We start from the raw sequence: 22440 nt of genomic DNA on the forward strand, positions 1-22440 counted from the left end.
TAGCTTATTTTTAAATCTCTCCTAGCACAGTATCTCACATTTTCCATTGCAAATAATCTGTCCCTAAAGTCAGAGGAAGCTGCTAAACTTTGGCTTAGCTCACTTCTGAGAATCTGCATTTTTAATGTACAGAACACACAGCAGTTCCACTTAAAGTGCTGTAAACTTGAGCAGCAGGTCCAAACAAGCTTTGATCTGCAGTTCAGTCAAGGTGCTCACCTGCACAATGTGGTTCAGAATAAGGAATAAGGTCTGGTAACAAAGCATTGTCTCTCCTGGCCTAAGCAAAGTGGAAATGTATGGAATGCATCAAATGAAAGAAAAAACACCTGTGGATGGCCGTGGGCATCTCTGATGTATTTCTGTTTACAAGAACATACAAAGTTCTGCTTTCTCATGCACAAAGATAAGACATTCATGAAGAAGCTTTGCTACTTAAAGGCCCCTTTAGAATCATGGAATCATTTAGGTGGGAAAATACCTTTAAGATCATCAAGTCCAACCACTACAACAGCACTGCCAAGTAAACCATGCCCCAAAGCACCACATCCATATACCTTTTAAACCCAAGGAGGGTGGCCCAACTTCTTCCTTGGGCAGCCTATTCCAATGTTTGACAACCCTTTCAGGGAAGAAATTTTTCATAATGTCCAAACTAAACCTTCCCTGGCACAACTTGAGACCATTTCCTCTTGTTCTATTGCTTGTTGTTTGGAAGAAGAAACCAACAACCACCTTGCTAAAGTCTCCCTTTCAGGTAGCTGTAAAGAGCAGTAAAGTCTCCCCTTAGCCTCCTTTTCTCCAGGCCAAATAACCCCAGTTCCCTCAGCCACTCCTCTTAAGATTTGTTCTCTAGACCTTTCACCAGCTTCATTACCCTTCTCTGGACAGGCTCCAGCACCTCAATGTCCTTCTTGTAGTGAGGGGTCCAAAACTGAACCCAGTATTTGAGATGCTGCCTCACCAGTACTGAGTATAGGGGGATGATCACTTTTATGGTCCTGTTGGCCCCACCATTATTGATAGAAGCCAGGATGCCATTGGCTTTCTTGGTCACCTGGGCACACGGCTGGCTCATATTCAGCCAGCTGTTGACCAAGACCCCTTGGTTATTTTCTGATGGGCAGCTTTCCAACTACTCTTCCCCTATACCTGCAATACTTTTCCTTGGGCTTCGACACATCCCATTCCATAGTGTGTGATTTGAGTAAGATGTATGGTAGAGTAAGAAACAAGATTTAGGAAAAAGAAAGTAATTTGAATTGTAGCTTCCCACTCCAAGTATTTTGTTTCTCAGTTTGAACTGTCACTCTTCTCTAGTCACTCACTTTATCCACTCATGCTCCTCCATCCATCCAGCTGGAAATACTTGAGCAACCTTTCTGTTCTGGGCAGACACATGGCTTTATGTTCCAAGTTCAGAGTTTACAGTTTATTTCTCCTGCCTACTTACATAAAAGACACGACAAAACATTTTTCAATGCAAAACAGAGGTTTCAGTCAACCTCTGTACCAAGGGCTAAACCAGATTGTAACAAGAGCTTGTAACAAATATTGACACTGGGTGCAATACTTCCAGACAGCCTAGAACAGAGAGAGATGTTTGCCTTATTTATTGGGCTGCTAATCATATCTCTCATTACCAGTATCCTTCAGATGTATTATCTTCCAGTAGCAATTCTAAAGGACATCTTCACAGGCTAATATCTTTCCTGTATTGATCTCAAAAGCACTTAACAGAACAGGTGGTACAAACTCAGGAATTACAGCTTTTCTAAGCAGAAAACTTCTACTGTAATACTTCAAAACAAATTGCATTGAATATTTTAGAGTGCAGCACTTAAAAAGACATAATGCAATAGTAGTTAGAGGTGCCCTCTCTATCCAAACTTTCTAACATGGAAAGAGCTAGTGTTAAGTGTTTTCAACATGGTTAGTCCTTCCTCACTATTCTAAGACTTTTCTTCCAAGTATAGTAGTTGAAATGAGTATTGGCTCCTCAGCTATATCTGAATGCTAGAATTTATTCTTTGCATCCATTTAAGGAGATGTGTACCAAAGATTCTTGCCATAGAAGCGTTGCTGGAATTGTGCTAAAGCAGAGGTGCGTAACTGGACATTTTAGAGTCTTTTTCCTCATTCCCCCTGTCCACAAATCCACTTAATTACAAGTAGAGTCCCAGATGGATGATACCAGCTCACTGCTACAGCAAAAGGAATCTCCTTTGTCTACAGCTAGGTGCACACCAAGTAGCTTTTCGTTTCTCTAATCTCCTCTGTAAAACCACCAGCTTCTACAGTGGGCTGGGATGAAGATCAACCTCTAGCCAGGCAGCAGATGTTCTAAGAACTTAAATGCTCTTTTTGGACACATTCATGTTATTTTCCAGCATGACTCCATTACAGGACCAAATACAACATGTAACCTACCTTTCCCTGTTTGTCACCAATTCTGAAGGGGCTTCTGTTAACACCAAGGCAAAGTTTTTCCTTTGATACTTTAGAACTTCAAAACCTCCATCAAATAGAAATGCACCTCTCTTTCAGACCTCTCTGCATTAATAATGTACAATCCTCTGCATTAATGAAAGCATCCATTCTCCCCACTGTAGCAGCGCACATACAAAGGGGTACTGAGACGTGCTTTCTAACACCGAGAACCCTCCTGCGCTCCTTGGGGATGGCACCAGCACCCTCTGCTGTCTCACAGCAGCACCAAAGCCCCAGATCTCTCTACTGTGCACAGAGCATTTCAGGGACGGCTTTCTACAAACTCAGCTAAAGATCCTGAGCCATAAAGCCTCACAGTTGCATTCTGCAATGAACTCTGCACTTCAAGGCAGCTTATTTTCAGAGATGGTGACTGTATCTAGGAGTAATTACCCAAAATGAGCTCATTACATTAGTTATTTGCACTGATCAACCATCTAAAAACCACACTAGGACAACAGGAAACCGAAGTCATGCCAAAAGAGCTACCAGCTTCCATAAATGCATCAATAAATCGCTGATATTTCACAGTATATCTTCTAAGCTCTCATGATTACATGACTCAGTTTCAATTTTTGTTCTCTTGGTTGCAAAGAGAAACTTGAAAACATTAATTTCAGAAATCCAGAAGGCAAGTCGATTTCAAATATAACATCAAAAGATCCTCTGGTGTTTTTCTTCTTTTTCTGAAAGCAACCCCAAACTGTCTCACAGCAGCTGGCTAGCAATACCAAACCACATCCAAACCAGTACTTACAAGGCTTCCTGCAACCACAAGTGCTAACATTCAAGCCAAGCCTGTACTGAAGAAGCAGTAACTCCAGAACAAAAGGAGAGCCACCAGCCCTCGGGTGATGTTTTAAATAGCTCCATTTAGAAAAGTTCATTGGTCTGACCAGCTGTGTCTATCAATCCTAGGTGACACAAAATCATCTCAAAACAAGATCTATGCAGTATATCCATACAGAGAGTATCTGTTGATCAAAGGTTTCTTCTTTATTTTCTCCTTAACAAATGAGGGCCATCCATCACTATTCTTTGCTCAGGAATAACATCATTTTCACTGACAACAGCATTCAATCATAAAACAAATATGGGAATGGAATACAAAAGGGCTTCCTTCAAGACAAGTATTACAAAAACATATATACATACCAAACATAAAAGACAGAAACAATATTAAGATCAAAAGGAAACACAGCGGAGAAGATTATAGTATCACTTGTAGTACTTTGGGTGAAGGATCACAATCCACACTACAAAGAGAAGACTTTGCTGAACATAGAAATGCACATATTTTACAGAGGGTCAGTAAGCTTGTGAAGGGATGGCAGCTGTACAAAAGATCAGGAATCAAAGCTGGCTATGTTAATTTACATTACACTCAAAGTAATGTAAATGTTTCTGTTCTTTGTAAGAGAAGAAGATATGCTTCCTAAAATAGAGAAAAACAAGTAGTGTAACAGGCATGGATTACCAAGTCAATGTGTAATTTTTACTCTTTCTGGTGCTAGTACACAATAAACAGTGCCTATAGGTTCAGTGAGCCTACTTGGGTGAGTAATTTTTCACCTATATAAAAAGATAAAAATCACAGTCTAGCTCCTAACTAATACTGTTTTCAAACTGTAAGAGCTACATATTAAATACAGACCAAGACTAAAAGATTAAAGTCCTGCTTGAGCTGATCTGAAACTATTTTTTTTGTTTTGCAGTTAATCCTATAAACAGACAATATTCTCCTTAAAAATACCAACCAACTTTCCAGCTAAAGACTGTCCATCAGCCAAGGCAGCCTTCAAAATTTGCACTGACTGGAAACAAAATCAAGACAAATGTGCAATGTACAAAACCCAAAAAGGACCATTAAGCACTGCCACTTAAGCCACTAACATAATTTTACAAAGCTTCTTTCTCATATGTCTGCTTCCTCCAATAGCAAAACTTCTGTCAGCTTAAGTAACTGCAAGGCCAGGCCCTGAGAGAATAATCCTTTCCCAGCTGCACATTCTTAGACTGGTGGTTAGTTACTGGTTAAAGACTGGTGAGGCAAGGAGGAAAGCAGATGCCCCTTTCATCACTAACACTGAATACAACTGACTAGATACACACCCAGATGAATGTGGAGAGCAGAGCAGCATTTGTTGAAAATCAAAGGCCAGCTTCTAGGTAACAAATATTTCCCATCCTCACCACACTCTTTAAAGAGAGGCAATTTGCTGAGTAATTTCACAAAATATAAATGACTATTTTCCATTATTAAAGACTTTTTTTTTTTCTTTTCTCCCCCACCCCACCCCCTTGGGTTTTTTTGTAGAATGCCTCCATTATCTTAGATTTCCAAAGGTGTAACCGAAAGCAGAGTATATGCTAGAATCTGCTGGTCTTCCAGTGCATGGGAGAGAAGAGGTGTGTGGCTCTGGGCCATTCCAGCAGGCATCAATAATCAAAGCTCAAGACCCAGAGTGTTGTGACTTCAAAGCACCCAAAAAAAACAGAATCACTGCCACTCACAAAGCTGTTTAGATCTTACAGCTATCACAAACCAGACCCATTAGCAGTCAGAAGCAAAGCCAGGCTGCCCATCTCAGAGCATTACAGAGAGAAGAGTGATGACATCAATGCCCATGAGTCATGATGTGTCAGTGCCCATCATTATATCTATTTTATAGTATACATTAATTTCCTAGCCAAAGCCACACTGCTCAAAATACTGCAGAGTCTGCAGAAACTTTAAAAACTTCTTTTGTAAGGGAAATGTTTTAAAAGCCTGAAGCATGTCTTCTTAGAACATCACTGTCAGATCTGTAAGGATAGAACGAACAGAGGAAGTTTTCCTGGGATTTGGGAGTAGGAAATGCATTTCTTCATTGTGTATTTACACACAACAGTCTGGTCAAAAGTTTTAAGGCTCTTAATTTTCAAAAAGATGGTCACAGTAAAGAAGGGATTAAATGGAGTTAACGCAGCTATTGGCAATATAAAGAAGGATGCTCGTGTCATTCGCTATTGTACAATCTGGGGCATTTCGCTCCATGCTTTGGCTTTCTTCTTGGCCAGGGACAGCCAGGGTGGCTCAGCAGGGCTGCATGGTGTCACTGGCAGGTTAGAGGAGTATCTTGCTTCCTTTTCAACAGCAGGAATCACAGATGCTTCCTGAGCAATAGGTCCAACTTTACCTGCCAACAAGAAGATATCCATCACGTATCAGAAGCCTGGAAAGTTAAAAACTCAGTTTCTGCCAAAAGTATTTCCTTCTCCCTAAAACAATTGTTTTACAGCACAGAATGTTTCTGACTCAAAAACAAGTCAGAGGAACTCTTAAACTGGATATGGCTAGCACTGCCTGGTCCAGCTACAACAATGGTGAGGACTAGTTTACTGCAGTGGAAAAATTGATACTGAGATGTTAGTCAGTGATGTGCCCATAAAAGAATCATCTTCTCAAGTGTCTGAGCCCTGATAAATGAAGTTCTTCAAAATTCTTCAAGCACTGGGTATTTTTATAATTCATATTCTTGGGTAGCTCATTTTTTAATCTTTCCAAACTCTTAATTTCCATGACAGTGCAGAGCAAGGATTTCCACAGGCCTGTTCTGCTCTGTGAGTACAAGAAAATCTAGGAATATGAGTCCTGAGTATGCAGGAAAATGGAAACAAAATATCTGCAGGATCATCTCAGTCTTGCTGTGGGGTGGAAAGTAACTGGTCTGTGCTTTTCAGCACTGAGAAATCTTAAAGATCTTTTTTCAGTCTTCATTGCTGGCACAAATATTGCTCCAAGTGATATTGTTAAATACTAGGTAGGGATCAAACCAGTGCTTTAAGTTCTTGGACTTGTAAGCCAAGAACGTAGGATTCTAGTAGGGCTAGGTGTTCCTCTTCATACAGCCTAACACAAGCCTGTCATCCTTACAAAGGATAGAGGAATACAGATAACACTCCTTGTGTGGCTTTGAGTTACTGTTTAGGAAAGGCTGCCTCTATCTACTCTGAAAATTTTCAAGATGAGTATCCTCAGCCAGCCTGGAAGGGGTCTTCACAGAATGCAGCTGTGAACAGATGCAGCCCGTATTTCTCAAGACACGGTTCACAAGTCTTTTGACATCTCCATCCATTTCAACCCAGGCAGTACTTCATTATGTATGTAAGTCAAACTGAGCAAAATCAAACCTTTTCTCCTACTTGATTAGACTGTGTGTGGCATGTGGCAGGCAAGTGCTGTGCTCCAGCACAAGAACACAGGCCACATAGGGACTTAAGCAACATTAAGTACAAGAAGCTTGATCTTGCTTGCGCTGAAATCAATGGAAAACATTCATCAGCTCCATCAGTCACACTCCTGAGGAATGCCAGCGAAGTTCCCTATCTCTGTTCAGCAGGCCTCTGGTCTTTGGTGGCTCTTACAGGAGGCAAGCTATACTTAGGAATAATGCAGAAAGTCTACTATCCATTAAAAATAGGCTGAAGCTCTAGGAACAGAGGTGTCTGAGGTGATGTAGAAATATTTTACTGAAATTTTGATTTGGAAATCCATTTTCCCATGTTAGGACACTTCTTTGTACTAAGCAAAAGTAACTCTAGTATCTGTTGCACTCTCTCAACAGCATAAGGTAAAACAAAACTCAAAATGATGGTTCACACCTACTTGAGGAAAGACAGGCTATGGGGACAAACCTCACCATGCTTAAGGTGAAACAGGAGAGAGAAGAGGCAAATTAAGTAACCTTCCCTTGGTTACGACATGAACTGCCACACAGCAGCAACAAAACACTCACACTCAATAAAGATTTGATTTCTTGGAATCCTCTCCAACCTTATCTGACCTTGAGCTGTCCTGGCTCAGGCTGTTGCGTGCAGGATGTACCCATTGCACAAAAACCTCATGAAAACTGCTAATAGTTAACATAAGCCAAAAAGCAAGATCCAAATTAGTAACTCCTCTGGATAGTAAATCCTTTTTACCACCAGCACCTTCAACTAAATAAATTGCTGGATGTGCTAATGGGAACCAAATCAGGGAAGAGGAGTGTTTACATCTGGGATTTCCAACTTCCTACTCATGTGCTGACAGTACTGAACAGTTCCTAAACAACAGGGCATGGTTTTCTGAGCAGCAAAGGAGTAGTGTTTTCCTTAAACATCAGCAATGGTCAGAACAACCTGTGATATTCAAAAGGAGGAATACTAGCATATACCTGTAACTGCTGTCCCTGCAGGGAAGGAAATAATCATTGGATGGCAGGAAACCCTGCCAGTTCTTGGGAAGAGGAGATGCAGAAAAACAATTCTGCTGCAAGAACCACAAGTTGTGTATGTTCTAGTAAATGAGTAGCAGCCTACTTTGTGGAGTTCTGAACTTCAACTGAAGGCTGCTGGGCTTCCAAACTTTAGATGACTAAACACCAGAAATTGAATGTGTTTGTGCCATACTTTCAAAGGAAGATCTTCTAATCTGAGCAAAAATCTCAGCCTGTTTGTGTTTGCACCTAAAACCTTAAGATGAAGCTGGCCTGTTACAGAATCATTATTTTTTTAACTATTGTATTTTAATCACACACACAGAGTTAGGCTGACAACTGACATCAGAGTCTCTGTGTTAATGCACACCCTCAGCTGATCATCTGCCTGTAGCTTATTTTGTAGGACCTGTAGATTCAAAACTGGGGAACAGCTCTGTAACAACTACTACATGAAGCAGGCGCAGAGGTACCCACTAATATCTCCAATACAATGGCTCTGGATGCTGGTAGATTGTAAGGGGAAAGTGGCCAAGTGCCTGCACTCTCTAGACAACATCTCGTTCTGACAGGGTCAGCAATAGCAGTCTGGAATGGAAAAGCTACTACTCTGACACAGTGGGGTATTTCTTATCTTCTTAAGCAGTATCTGAAATCAATAGCTTTCAGCTAGCACAGTATGTTTTTACAGCTGTAGGGCTGCCTTATCCATATGGAGCTGGAGTATGTCTCTGAGTTTTGGCATCACACTGAGTAAGCAGGGGGGGATAAGCTGCAGCCCAGCAGTAGCCCTGGAAGAGGTACGTGAGTCATGATGTCTGAGTCACACTCTTCCCATGCATCTTTCTTATAGAGAATCACAGCTAACAGGGCAAGAGAGGGGCCATCAAGCATCTGTGTTAACCTGAGGGCGGAACTGACTCTGCCTAAATTATTCTTGATACATGTTTATCTATTAAACATATCCAGCAATAGAAACTGCACACACTCTGTAAGCAGCCTATACTATACCACGCTTCACCACTCAGCTAGAAAGTATTTCATAAGGTCTAAGCTAAGCCTCCTCTGGTGCATTTTAAGCATAAATACTCATCTTGTCCTCTGCAGCAAACTAAGCTGTCTTGTCTAGACTAAACAACTCCACTCCCATCAGTACTTCCTGGCTGACTGGAGTCTAGAAGACCTGACCTTTTTTTCTGCTCTCTTCTGGACACTCTCCAATTTCAACCGCTATTCTTTAGTATTGACCTTTGCCAGTAATAAATCACCATACTGTTTATATGCCATTCCACAAGCTGGCAGAGGAGAGAAAAGTTCCTCATTTGCTCTCCCTGCTGAGTGAGCAAGCCAATACATTGACCTCTATGTAAACAATAGGCTGAAGAGGCCTTACATAAAGCATGCTGTTATCACCTGCCACCCACACCACTTACTGGCGTGAACTATAGCCCCTATGTAAAGATGTAAAGAAAGAGAATACCTGCTGCAGCAGACACACTGTTCCTCATTTGTGTTTTCTTGTCCTGAGAGCTCAAAGTGGTAGGCATATTCTTCTTCAGCACATTCTCACTAGCACAGATCTCTTGCTAGAGAAGAAGAGAAGAACGCAACTGAGAAAACTGCTAGCCACTGGCACTCATAAAGCTCATCCTGGCAACACCTCTAAACCTAAAGGCAGAACTGCAGCAAAAGCCAGACAAGGATGGCTGGGGATGTCCTGTAGAATCAGAGAATCATTAAGGTTGGAAAAGATCTTCAAGATCATCGAGTCCAACCATAACCATGACCACTAAACCATATCCTGAAGTGCCATGTCTACATGCTTCTTGAACACCTCCAGAGATGGTGACCCCACCATCTCCACAGGCAGTCTGTTCCAATGCCTCACCACTCTCTCAGTACAGAAGTTTTTCCTAATGTCCAATCTAAACCTCTTCTGTCACAACTTAAAGGGAGGGAGAAGGCATGAAGGAAGACAGCTGGTAAAACACACGGTTACTTCACATGCAGGCAAGTTATCCTCTCTGTCTTACAGATGAGGAATTGAAGGAATTGTGAAAGATGCACAAGAACCTTGTGCAGGACTCAGTGGAAAAGCCAAACTTTCAGTCCACAGACTCCACAGCAGAGCAGTGAATGTGGCCTGTCGGTCACTAACACTGAGGAAGCTAGTGCAACTCAAAGCAGCTCCTGGCCTACATCAATACCTTCTGGGCAACAGGCAAGCCTTGGAAAGGTTCAGACCTGAGTAGTGCAAAGGATCATACAGGAGGGTCCAGCTCTGAAACGAGCCACTGTGACAGTATAGTCATGTATGTGTTTGCTCGTCTGCCTAAATACATTTTAGAGGCCACTCCTGAAAAATCGCTGTGTAGCACTCACAGCATGCATCCATGAAGATAGTGAACAGTCTGCAGAAGGTAATGGTGCATGACTGACAGCCATGAAACATTACTTGGTACTCTACCTTCTCTTGATCCACTTTGGTTAAAGCTCTATCTTCAGTTTTATGTTCTTTGGCAAGAGGGTGGTCCTGGAAACCCTTTTGTTTTAGTTTTGCCATGGAGACCCAAGCTGGTTCAGAGGAAGCAGTTTCCAAATGGAGAGGAGTGACTTTTTCTACAAAAGAAGCATTTTTGAAGTTGAGAAGGGATTTAGGTCAAGTCAGTCTAAAGCCAGCATTTCATGGTTTAAACCCTTCAGCATCTGTAATACTCTTTGAACACTGTGAGATAAAATTACCTTCCCTGATGATTTTGTCCTCAGAAATAACAGTTTTTCTGTATATTCTGGAGTTTTTGACCTGACTCTGCTTCCACTTAAGTCAATGGCAGAACTCCCACTGAGATCACTGTGAACCGGATTTTGCCTTTGAAACAACATCCTTACACTGGAGATTAAATGAGTGTGGTAACTATTGTTTTTTCATGTAGGCAGTAAAATACAGGCTGCCTTTTCACTTCTTAAATATTTTAAGTGAAGTGATTGTAGAAAAAGAAACAATCACACCTAATGTAACTCCTAGTTATGTTTTGAACTGCTGCAGTCTGGAAAATTAGCTACAAGACGGCAGCAAGCTTTAAAAATCTGTGTCAAAACTCCAAATATATGTACAAGTAGGTCATACCAGAAATGGTACAGAGCCCTTAAGCTATCACTCTGTTGTTCTCTATTCATTATTCTTGCTGGAACACACCCCTCATTAAGATAAGCCAAGAATTCTTTTGACTTGCCAAATCATCAAGCCAATTAAATTATGGAGCTGACGACACAAGGCTGAATTTAGTCCTCATCAAGAGGATTTTTATCTTTTGTTTGCCACTCTGCCAATGCTCTTATACAACCACTGTTTTCCACAATGTTTGGACAAAAATAGAGCATAAATACCTGAAGGTTTATGACAACTTTGCTTCTTTGTCACTTCCTCTGATCTTGTTTTGTGAGCATTTTTGTCTTCGGGGAGATCTGGTTGTTTAACAAATGATTTTGTGCTGACAGGAAGGCCTGGAGGCGGCTTTCCAGTGCCCACCAATTTCCGATCCTCCTTGACTGAAGCAGAAGTAGCAGTGGAAACAGCTGAGGGGATCAGCTTTGGAGACTCAGCACGACTTTCATTCTGGTATTTGAGTAAAGAAGATGTTCTCCTTAGTCTGACCCCAAACGGGTTTTCAACATTTTGTGCTTCATGGTCAGCCCACTCCGTAAAAGAATTCAAATGCAAATCACCGCCCTTACAATCTCGATCAAGTCTAGCTGAAGTGGTCTTTGCTGATTCTTGGATGACTGCATCAAAACGTGTGTGCTCTTTGGTCATACCTTCAAACAACTCTGGTCTTACAGGGGATGTTGGGGAACTTCTGTTGTAGGAATCTTCCTTTGAATTTGAACCCCCTGAGAGAGATCTTTGCCATGCCGGTGCAATGGTAAATCTGACTGGTTTAGCAGAAGCAGTCTTCAGTGGACTTTGTACGTTTTCATCTAAAGATCCACTGCCTTCCACAGTTTTTCTGTGAGAAGCTGCATTGCTTATCAGGGAATCCTTACTGTCCTCATCAGAAGAGATATTACTCCTCAAGCCAGTCAAACTTGAAGAGGCAAGACATCCAATGGAAAGTTTTTCAGAAGCATATGATGTGTTGGCCTGTGGACTGCTTTGGTTGCACTTTGACACAGAAACAGTTTCTGCTTTAAAACATACTTCCAATTTACTGGGAGGTAGCACAGAACTTGCTCCTGAGACAGAGGTATCAGTGTCCTTTTTTATTTCTGGATTGCCTTTGGGTGACTGAAATTCTATTATTTCACAAGTTTCTTTGTCATTTCTTGTTACTGAACTGTTTTCAGGCTTTAAAACAGTCACTGTCTTGATGTCAGAAGAAGACTCTGAATCAGCTACTGCAACCTGAGAAGTTCTTGGTGGAGTATCTGGTCTAGCATGGCTGGAATGACTGTCAGTAGTACCTAAGCAGGCTTCTACTTTGCTGATAAACAGTGGATTCTCCTTTTCCTGGTCTTTGATGTTTAGGACCACAGAATTTACTGAGGACCTTTCTGTAACATTTGTCAATCTATCTATACCTTCTGTTTCCACTCCTTTGCTAAACAAGTCAGCTGCTAATATGTCTGGAAACACAACAGCTTCTCCTTCAGTTTGCTGCAACTTGGGAAATGCAGATACTTCAGTACTGGAATTTTGCTGATGTAATTTCAATTCCTCAGCAATCCCATCTGAACAGTATGACACTTTTGTACTGTGGTGTTCCTCCAAGTTCACTGGAGAAGGCTCAGGTCTCAGAAGGTGTGCAGCTGCTTTGAAGTGATGGTCCATGTCTGGAAGGCACACTTTCTCTTGCAGCAAAGCACAAGAGTCTTCTGCCACAAATGCAGAATCGTGAGAGTCACAGGCAGCACCACTGGGACCTTTTACACTGCCTCCCTTTGTACAATATCCCACCTGGACTGATAATCCTGTATTAAACAGAAGAGAAGAGTGTGCACTTCAAGCACCAGTAATTCATTCCTGATAATACAGCCATTTAGCATAATTTCTTCATGTCTGGACACCATTGTGTGATAAAGGCTGTTAAAAGCATATTTAGAAATGGGCTGCCCAAGTGAGAAGACTAATTAAGTTTTTAGTCTGATCATATCTAATCTCAGGAATGACTGAAAGTTGTCTGCCTAAGGTGTACCAAATCAGTTGCTATTTCTTTTCTGTGCTATTTAGTTCTTTTGTTTCATTTCTTCTTTAGCTGCTGTTTAGTTCTTTTCTAATTGTGAGACTACTAGCCAGAGTTCCTTAGACATTTCTTTATGCCTAGAAAGGCTGTACAGAATTATCTGGAGGATTTTCTGTATTTAAGCAGAACATCTCAGCATCTTCCTCCTGCAGCTCCAGAAGGACTGATGTGTGACAGCACCACATCCTGAGCCTGTCCTGACTAGAATGTGACAACATTATCACTGCACTATAGCACTACCTCCAGCCAGTGTGGTTTTAATATAGTGTTAAGGAGAAAAGCCTTTGATGCTGTTTTGGAGAAACTGAATTTGTTTTTACAATTTACAATTTCAATTGTGTTACCACTGCCAATTAGCTATTATTCAAATTATAAGAGGGGAGGTGGCAAAGGAAGACCCAGTAAACACAAGCCAATTAAAGTCACCTTACACACATAGCAGATACAATGCTGAGGTTAAAGTTTTCTGAGGTTCAAGGGACTCAGATGCCCCGTCAATGAGATGTAGCCAATGGCATAGCATAGGTCCTGTGGGCCTTATGTAGAAGAGTTCAAGCACCCAAACTAGCAATACATAAGTCTTCATTACCTTCCCTATCGCTTTTATGCTGGCCACTGTCAAGTAGTTCTGTTGATTTTCCCTTCTTTTCTGGAGTTGCAGGAAGACATGTTTCATTTTCCAGCTGTTCCACCTAATGAGGTGCAGTAAGATCTTTTGATTAAAGAATAATGCACAAACATCGTATTTTATACATATGCATGTTTATGAATATTCAAAACATAGATACAAACCCCACATCCTGTAATTTACCAGCCCTGTGGGTAATGCTCCAGTTAAGAACCTACAAATCATTCAAGTTGAAAAAGTCAAAGGCAGCCCATTGGACTCTCTTGAATCTGAAACATTCTGTGATTCACAAATTTTGAGTGAAGAAGGATATTTTTAAGATATCACACAAGCTGCCTGGTGGCACAGAACAGACCAAACCAGAGACACTTCTAGTATCCCAACTGACACTCCACAATTAGCTTTTCTCCTTCAGCACTGTAGTTTTACCAGCTGCAGCACAAAAAAAATCCAGTAAAGACTCTGTAGAGCCAAAGTATCCAAGAAAACCTCACTCTGTATGACACTCATATTGAATCTCTCACACCTGGCTCCCCTTTCTCCGGGCAGGGCAATTCTAACTTCACGATATATTTTCATGCCTGACTGTCTGACAGAGAGGAGGGCACATAGTAGAGAAGCACTATTCTCTATTTCTGTGACACTCCAGCTCAACAACATTTTCTATCTGGTGAATTTTGCCTTCACAGTGTATTTCCTAGAAAATAGGATGAGAAGAATCTCATCCTAATTTCGCCCCCCACAGAGCTGTATTTCTTCACAAAGACCTTCAGTCTTCCCTTGGACATACAAAGAAGTTAAATCCAATCTGAAATTGTTTGTAGAAGTGGACTTGGGCTTCTTTAAAACTGAAAACTAACTGTTCAAACAACAGGAATTATTTTACAAATGAAGTGTAATCCACAACATTTTTGGCTAAATAAAGCCCAAAGTTACACTTTTCTTCAGCTGCCATGATTGAAGATTTCTGAGTCTCTTTTGGTTGGTGGAAAATAGGCTGTTTCCCTACTTCCAATGGAAGGAACAAGAAAAGTAAAGGAGTATGGACAGGAAAAGAAAAGAAAAACCAAAATATTTAAAACAATTAAAAGATCACATCCATTTCCCTCTGTACAGTGACTCTTTCCCAGAAAACACTTACCTGGGGGGTTTGCTGATTCTTGTTGGTGAAGCCTTTCTGTCTCCGGGGGTTAATGGCAATCCTGTGCCTGGCTGCTGAAGTGTCCAGGCAGCCAAGGGGACTGGCAGGGATGGTGAAATCAACGGGAAGGAAGCTGCTGCCTCGTGAGCTGTGGGCCCCTGCAGTGGCAGAGGATGAAGGACTGATGGGCCTGGAGGAAGCTCCAGAAGGTATCTGTAAAACACAAACACATCACTATATGTTTTGTTTGGCTTCCTCACGTCTCCAAAACAATTGCTTTGCGAGCTCATTCCATCTCAGGAACCTGTAATGGCTGTATTTTTGGACATGAATTCTCACTTCAAAGGCACGCCTAATGTCATCTCTGTATAGAGATTCCTCAGTTCTGTGTGTACAGTTGTATGTGACACAAAAGTGAGAAATACCTGTCTTTCTCACGTGGCAAGAGCCTCAGCTTGTCCTCTTTCCAATTCTTAACAAAAAAACCATTTGCAATATAAGTATGCACCAGCAGGAGACACTGGTGAAACTTTTTTAGCTGCCTTTTCATCCCAATAATGTCATCCATTGCAGGAATGTTATTAGCAAGACACAGAAGGAGCATGGACACTTGCTTCTCATTGTTTCTGCTTGTAAGGAAGTTACCATTGTAATTTTTCTCTTTTTATATCCACTCTCCCAGGAAAACCAAATGCTTCTCCAACAAGTACCCCAGAACCATCTTGCAGACAGTGATGTGGATCTCATCCTTGCAGCAAGACTGGTGAGGGGAACGGAATAGCAGTAACCTCTGATTATGCTATCAAAATAAAGGGTTTACAGAAGTGTTTGCAGAGAATCCCTTAAACATGCAGGTTGATTTGGTTTGTTACTGATTGGAAATACAGACCAGACTTTCTGGAGCATTTGCAAAATTTCAGATATGCCAAACAAGTTTCATTCAGTATAAGACACCTGCTGTTTTGGCTTTGGTCACAAAACCAGGTTAAACACAGCCATTTCACTGTGCTTGGCATTCAGACTTTAGTTTTGTTTAAGCTTAGGGTATAACACAGAATTTTAAAACATATGCTGACAAAGTCACTTGCTGCTTACCTGGGCAACAGCCTCACTTTTAGCTTTAGTCAGAAAGTGGGTACCTAATAAATGAGGAAGGCACTGAGTGACGGGAGGTACATGAGTGGTACACCACACAGTGGTGAAAGCAGCACGAAGCTCTTGGAAAACCCAGTGTAGCAACACAGGACAAAGAAATGAAGTAACTATCATCTGCAGCACAATCACATCCTCCTTTTCCTTTATTAAACATACAGCATGGTTAAATGGAATAATTGGTGTAGATTTCTTGGTGCCTTTTACAAATGTCCTAATCTTGGTGATGAGGTTATTCAGTTTAACTTTCAAATGCTACTGAAGAAAAAATATTTAGGAAAAGTTGGGGGGGTTAATTTTAAATAAATATATTGGCAAGGTTGCTGCTAAGCCAAACTGATGACTAAGAAAAATACTTGAGTAAAGGCACATGATACTGTAGAGAAGCTAGCCAGGTTCCTAATGAGCTGGGGAGAAAAAGGAAGAGTCTTTAAATGGGGAATTCTTTGCAAAACAGAAAAGAGAAAAAAATGTCTCCTGTCCTTGTCTTTCTGTTCTGCAAGAAGAGCTCAAAGACTTCAGAACTAGATAGAAAAGGATGTTTTACATGGTATGAAGAAAGCAGTATGCTGGCTTACAAAATGAAGCATTTTAGTAAAAATAAAAAGTGTGCATTAATAAAATGTACATTGAAGTAAGGATAAAATATGTACAACAAGTCATTTAAAATAATGACAATCCAAGTCACCTAGATCCCTTGGGCCTCTCAAGTTGTGTGACTACTAGTCTGCTACAAGGGGGAGACATTGCTGTATCTTTCTTTCTCTAATGCAAAAGATCTAGGAATGACTGAGCAGGAGAGTGTCTGATCTCAACCACGGACAGGAAAGTTGAGCCAGTCTTGCCCAAAGGTTGCTCTTCCCCTTCTTAAAGGCTGGCCGAAAAGAGAGTGAAAGGGAACATGTCCTTAGCAGTGGGTAACACTGACTCTCAAGATGCTGTCTCGACTGCTTAAGGCCCTCTTCATCTTCCAGGCAACCTGATACCTCCCCTTTACTTGTAGTCTATTATCAGTTTCACAGAAGGTTAAATTGTGTTTTCTCTGGTGAGCTTCTCAAATCAGGATTCTGCATGAAGGGCTGCAAAGCTTGGGCCAAATGGCATGTAGCTGTTTGGACCCACAAATATTCCCCTTCTCAGGTAAATGCCAGATTGCTTTGCTTATACAATAGCAAGGGCTATCCCACAATCAGAATCCACTTTGTTGGATGCTTTTGTCATTGGCCTTTGAAGACCCCTATCTGTGGTCTGACTGGTCTTTCAGACATTTTATTAACACTGGAGAAAAGCAATATAAGCAAAGCTTGCAAGACTGTCTTGAAAGCATGAGATGGGCAGGAATTCAGCTTCAAGCAGCAAGGACAGTCAAGGTGAAGGTCCCCTAGGCTCCTCTCCGAAAATATGACCTCTGTAAAATTTTCCAAGCTGGTCTAGGAATAGACTATGTGGTTTGACAGCAGAGTCTGTTGAATCTGATTTATTATCTGAGCAAAACTGCAAATTGACACAAACCTTTAACTGTGGAATACCTCAATGAGTTGGACCTGCAGTTATTTCCCATGATAAAGGAGATGCAGGGCATTGGTCTCAAGTCACTGCTGATGGGCAAGTATTACTATGCTGTTGAGTATTAGGGTCCTAGAACAAGGAAGTGGAATTGCTTTGCCTTGTCCAGTTTTCTCTGGTACAACTTGACAGATTCATACTGTGTCACAGAGTGGACTATGCTGTTCACAGTAAGAACTTACTAATAGATTTCTGCCTCTTTTAATTTGGCTCTTATTCAAAACCAAGTGAGAGGTACATTTGCAGTATCATTTGCATCACTTGTTTATGAATTGTTTGCTAGGATACACTGTACCCAGAACAGATTTTTATTTTTATTTTTACTTTTTTTAAATTTTTTTTTTAGTATTATTGTACTGGCTCCATACAGACACCACACATGCTGTCTCAGGAATGTTTATTAGCAGGAAAAGCAGCTATTTACCTGTTCATCTTCACTGTCTGTCCCGCCTAAACTCAAAGAGCTATGACGTTGAACAGGGTTGGAGGACTGTGGGATAAAACAAGGAAGAGGGTAAGTCAAGGGAAGTATCACATTGAATTTTATGGCACTAGATTTCCAGTGCTAATTATGAGAAAACACAAAAGGAAAGGTACAGGAAGGGTCAGTGAGTCTCTGCCTCACAGAGTAGGTTTCATTTGCTCACTGGGAATCGAACATAAAGTAGGGGGAATTTATCCTGCTATGAGATAAGCCCTCAAGGCTGTCCACATGAGGCCATATATTTCATAAAGTTGTTCTGACTAACTGTTTTAGGATCTTCAAATGTACAAATGCTCATATGCTTACCCAAGCACAAAATCATACATCTGCTGTGAGAAGGCAATTCCTAAGAAAGAAGATAACCCAAACTCCCTCTGATTCACATCAGGACCTGTTCTCCTCCGATTCATAGGATTGCCACTTCCTGTCAATTCAGCTAGCACAGTTTTATTCCAAACTTTGGACTGTTTTATTCCAAAACCTGTAATTGTTTAAGGTTCTCTTGCAGTTCCCATAATTTTTGTTTTCCTTGATAGCTTTAAAACACTCTAAGTATCTTCTCCTTTCACAGGTGCAGGAAACTCTCAGCTCTTTGAAGCTAGAATGGTAAATTCATGTGTGCAGCGTGAGCATCTGAGCACGTTCTCAGACTGGGAGTGTAACAGTCACAGTAACGCAACAGTCACCTGTGAATAATTAACTTCTTATGCTTTCTGACATATAGGTCTGCCAGGGGAGACTGCCTTGCCCAAAGGCAGTGAGGGTTGTCACATCAACTGAATTTCTCTTTTCTTTCCCTAATGACAGATATCAGAACTTCCCCAGCACTGGTCTGCATAAAAGCATATGAAATTGTGCTCTGGAGGGGTATTTGTACTACTCACAGTGTCAAGTCCATAATCCACCTAGGTGATTTGTTCTAGTTTTGACTGATCTGCACCATCAGATTTACCAAAAGCAAGTAAAAATGTCTTCCCCTTGTCCAAGTAGATTTTATCTTTTCAGTACAGGTGGTCACCAAAGTGACACAACAATTATACCTTGCTTGGTGAATCTGTCAGAACTTCATGAAGGGTTGAAATTTCAGGAGGGCTTCTAGGTAAACCATCATCTTCAGAAACTGCACCTGCATCTTCCAGTTTCTTTCCAGTTATAACAAGAGGAGGTGACCCAAGCCTGATGTTCTGCTGCAGCTGAAGCTGTGATTGAAAATTTATTTAGAATATAGACTCCCAATTACGTTATTTATAGGGGGTGTTTGGGATACTTTTACCCCAGTTGCTCCCATTAGGCATGCTGATTATTTTACTTAACAGAAATACCTGAAGAAGCAGTCCAGCTACAGACATTAGCCACAAAGAAAATGTTACTTAGTTACGTTCATCACGGACCCATCATTAGAAATGGGTTTGGTACAAAATTAAAATCAAACCCGGTTTTCTTCAGTCAGTTATCAAAGACAGGAATGATACCATTCAAGGAAAATTCTAGAAGCTTAATTCAGTTTAAATGTAAAACTTAAAAATTTCTAGATTTAAGTATTCTTTCAATAATTACATATATCTGGATGTCCCCAAAAGTCACACAAAGTATTGTTGGTCAGCAGTTCCAACTGGAACGTCACAAAGCCATTCCAAATGTTGAGTGCTGATCACCGCCCTCTCCAACACAAGCAGCTGAGTCCTACTTTATATACAAAGACAGTTTAATTTAATTTCTGGTCCACTGTAATGAACTGCCTGTTAATTATCCCCCAGCATGATCCCATCTACAGCAAGAATGATAACAGCAGCCAGGAACAACTTTGTTTGTAAAGGAGTATGGGGATTCTTTTCCAAGATTGCACAAAAGAATGCTCTGGCAGGCCCTGACCCTAGAAAAATAAAACAAAGTCTGCAACCTCACAAGCAGACAGATGTTCCCTCAAACTAAAAAAGTTCAGATCTCAGGAAACGCCATTACTAAAATTCTTGGCTTAAGCCTGTCGGCTGTCAAAGTTGGAACAGAAACAAGCCTGAACAAAAACTCTGTCCTTCAACTCAAAACCTCTCAACTGAATATTCCCAAGATAAATATACAGACTTGTTTTTGTGGGGTTTTTTCTTTTATTATTTGCTTATTAAATCAGATTGGGAAATTCTAGGCCTAATTTGTTCTCTTCTGCAAGCTATGCATTCATTTATACCGCTGTAAAATAGATCTAAACAGCTGCCATTCTTACTCAGCAAGATTCATTTGGAATGTAATTCCTATAGATCTAACAGCCAGGTGGGGTAGCACAATGCCACTCTTTAATCCCCTAGTCCTCCAGCTCATAAAGCTTTCTTGCTCTTTAATCCACAACAATCCAAGAAGTATCACCAATGTGATTTGCAGAAGCAGGACTGATGACAAACTGCATGAAGAACAAGACATACAACAGATTTGTGCACTTCACGAGCAGGAAAATACAGAAAGTCAACTTTCCTTTTCTCTCTTTTCACAACTTCCCATCTCTGCCTTATTAAATTTATTACATGCAGACAGCAAAGTTTTGTGAGGGAAGTCTCAGAATTGACAGTCTGTTTTCTACTGGTAGAAGCTGATTTACATTGCTAAGAAAGTAACAGCTTTTATTAATGCTTGGCTTTTATTCTGACAAGAGTCAAGCTCACAGAAAAAGGCTGTCTTTTATGTTTACAAAAAACAGTGCTGGCAGTATTATGTTACCATGCAGGATGATGGACGGATGAAGAGAGGGCACAGTAAACTGTAGGTAGCATGAAAAGAGGTTTATTTCCCCAACAAAGTTCTGTCATATATAAACATGATTTCTCCTCCTACTCCTATTGTTATACAGAATATACCCTGAATGGAAGCTTAGCCTATTTTGCAGTCTCATAGCCTCTGTGAAGCTCCTGTTACTTAACATGTGATGCAATTGTGTTTTGCAACATGAAGCTCACAGTGAGCAAAGGAAGAATTTCAATGGCCTTTGGCTGCCTTATCAATGGTTTGTTTTCAGTCTCTGTAAAAGCTTTAAACATTTATCTCAAGTTGGGCAGTTATTGAAATGCAATTAATATAACCAACAGTTGATAAGGGAGCTGTCAAGTAGGGTTCAGTATGTGCCTTTGAAGAAGGAAATGACCTAGCAGAATATGGCATCCTTTGCTGGCAGAGATCGGAAGAATAACGATATAAATAAAGCTGTCACCAGAGTGCCCTGACACATCTGTCACCCCACACACTTACACAGCTGCTGGTGCTAGCTTGTACAGTGAAAACATCATAGCCAGAACTGCCAGAAAGAATAACACATAAATAATATATAAAGACAAACAGTGTAATGTAGCCGCTACAGTATAAATAAATGGCCTTAACCCAAAAGCAGTAGCTATGATGTGAAGAACGGAAATCCCTTTGGAAGAGGACACACTCATTAAGGAAGGCTTCCAAGAGTCCACAAACTGGATTCATGTCACTCGCACTCTCTGAGGCCTGGGTAAGGCTGAAAGCACCAGGACCACTCTAAGATGTGGCTTACAAGAGGTAGAATAGATACAAAAGTAATAATTGTGGCTATGGACACTTCAGCCAACAAAATCTTCAGGCACACAGCAGAGGAATCAAGCAACGGAGTTTCCTAGCAGACAGCTAATACAGAGCAGCACCATGAATGACAGCACGATGCTCTCACCTGCAAAGTTTTCACTCTTCCAGGTGTGTTTCCTTGAGACAATATATCACTTGCCACATTTCCTGGTGCAGAATCAAAAATGAAGACACTGTCATGAGACAAGGCTTTGTTTCCCATGCTTCTTTTGGGCCTGGGAAGGAAGGAAGGAAGGAAGAGTGGTCAGTGCACTAGGTACAGCCCTCCAATACTTCTCTGCCCTACTTCGCCAGGGCAGAAGGATCATAAAGAGGCCAGGGTGAGATGTATCTTGCTTAATTTCATATTTGTGCATGTTAGCTAAGGTAGCCATCACTAGTTCCTTTTATACTCATTAGAGAGAGGAAACACTTTTTAGGATGCTGATCAAATTCAGGCATCTCTCTTCATGTGTTCTCGGCATCTGCATTGAACACACAGGCCAGTCTATGTGGACTACGGAGGGAGTCCAGATTCATTAGATCAGATGCTGGGATTTAGTTGGATGCATGCCACCCTGAGAGATGTCTACAGTACAGAGGGGAGTGACAGGAATCCCCCATCCTCCTGTGGTGGGAATGTGCCTAGCATGAGACATTTAGTATACAACTTTTGCAGCCAGGTGTGTGTCATACCTGTCAGTCTGTGGCACATTTCTCCTCTTCCAGTTCCACTGGGAGTTTTTAAGGCCAGGCCAGGTGTAGCTCTGGGCAACCTGATCTAGTGGATAGTGTCCCTGCTCATGGCTGGGGGACTGGAACTAGATGATGCTTGAGGTCCCTTCCAACCCTGACAATTCTGTGATTCTATGTTTAACAAACTTGAATCAAATCCTCTAAGGTCCAGTAATAAAACCAGTTCTGTT

At 41.1% G+C, this 22440-nt stretch overlaps 1 protein-coding gene across 1 annotated transcript in view; it reads right to left on the reverse strand.

The window, feature by feature from the left end:
• Window positions 1-5317: 5317 nt before the first annotated feature.
• The window catches only part of KIAA1210 (KIAA1210 ortholog), a 30580-nt gene continuing 13457 nt past the window's right edge, over window positions 5318-22440 (reverse strand). The window contains exons 4-12 of the mRNA XM_054169800.1: window positions 21621-21750; window positions 18982-19140; window positions 17882-17947; window positions 14740-14952; window positions 13560-13662; window positions 11118-12698; window positions 10198-10349; window positions 9211-9316; window positions 5318-5669 (exon numbers count right to left, since the gene is read on the reverse strand). Coding sequence (XP_054025775.1) covers window positions 5497-5669; window positions 9211-9316; window positions 10198-10349; window positions 11118-12698; window positions 13560-13662; window positions 14740-14952; window positions 17882-17947; window positions 18982-19140; window positions 21621-21750 — 2683 coding nt within the window. The 3' untranslated portion in view covers window positions 5318-5496. The remainder of the gene's footprint in view (window positions 5670-9210; window positions 9317-10197; window positions 10350-11117; window positions 12699-13559; window positions 13663-14739; window positions 14953-17881; window positions 17948-18981; window positions 19141-21620; window positions 21751-22440) is intronic.

Source organism: Dryobates pubescens, chromosome 18 (assembly GCF_014839835.1).
Source record: "Dryobates pubescens isolate bDryPub1 chromosome 18, bDryPub1.pri, whole genome shotgun sequence".
Taxonomy (NCBI): domain Eukaryota; kingdom Metazoa; phylum Chordata; class Aves; order Piciformes; family Picidae; genus Dryobates; species Dryobates pubescens.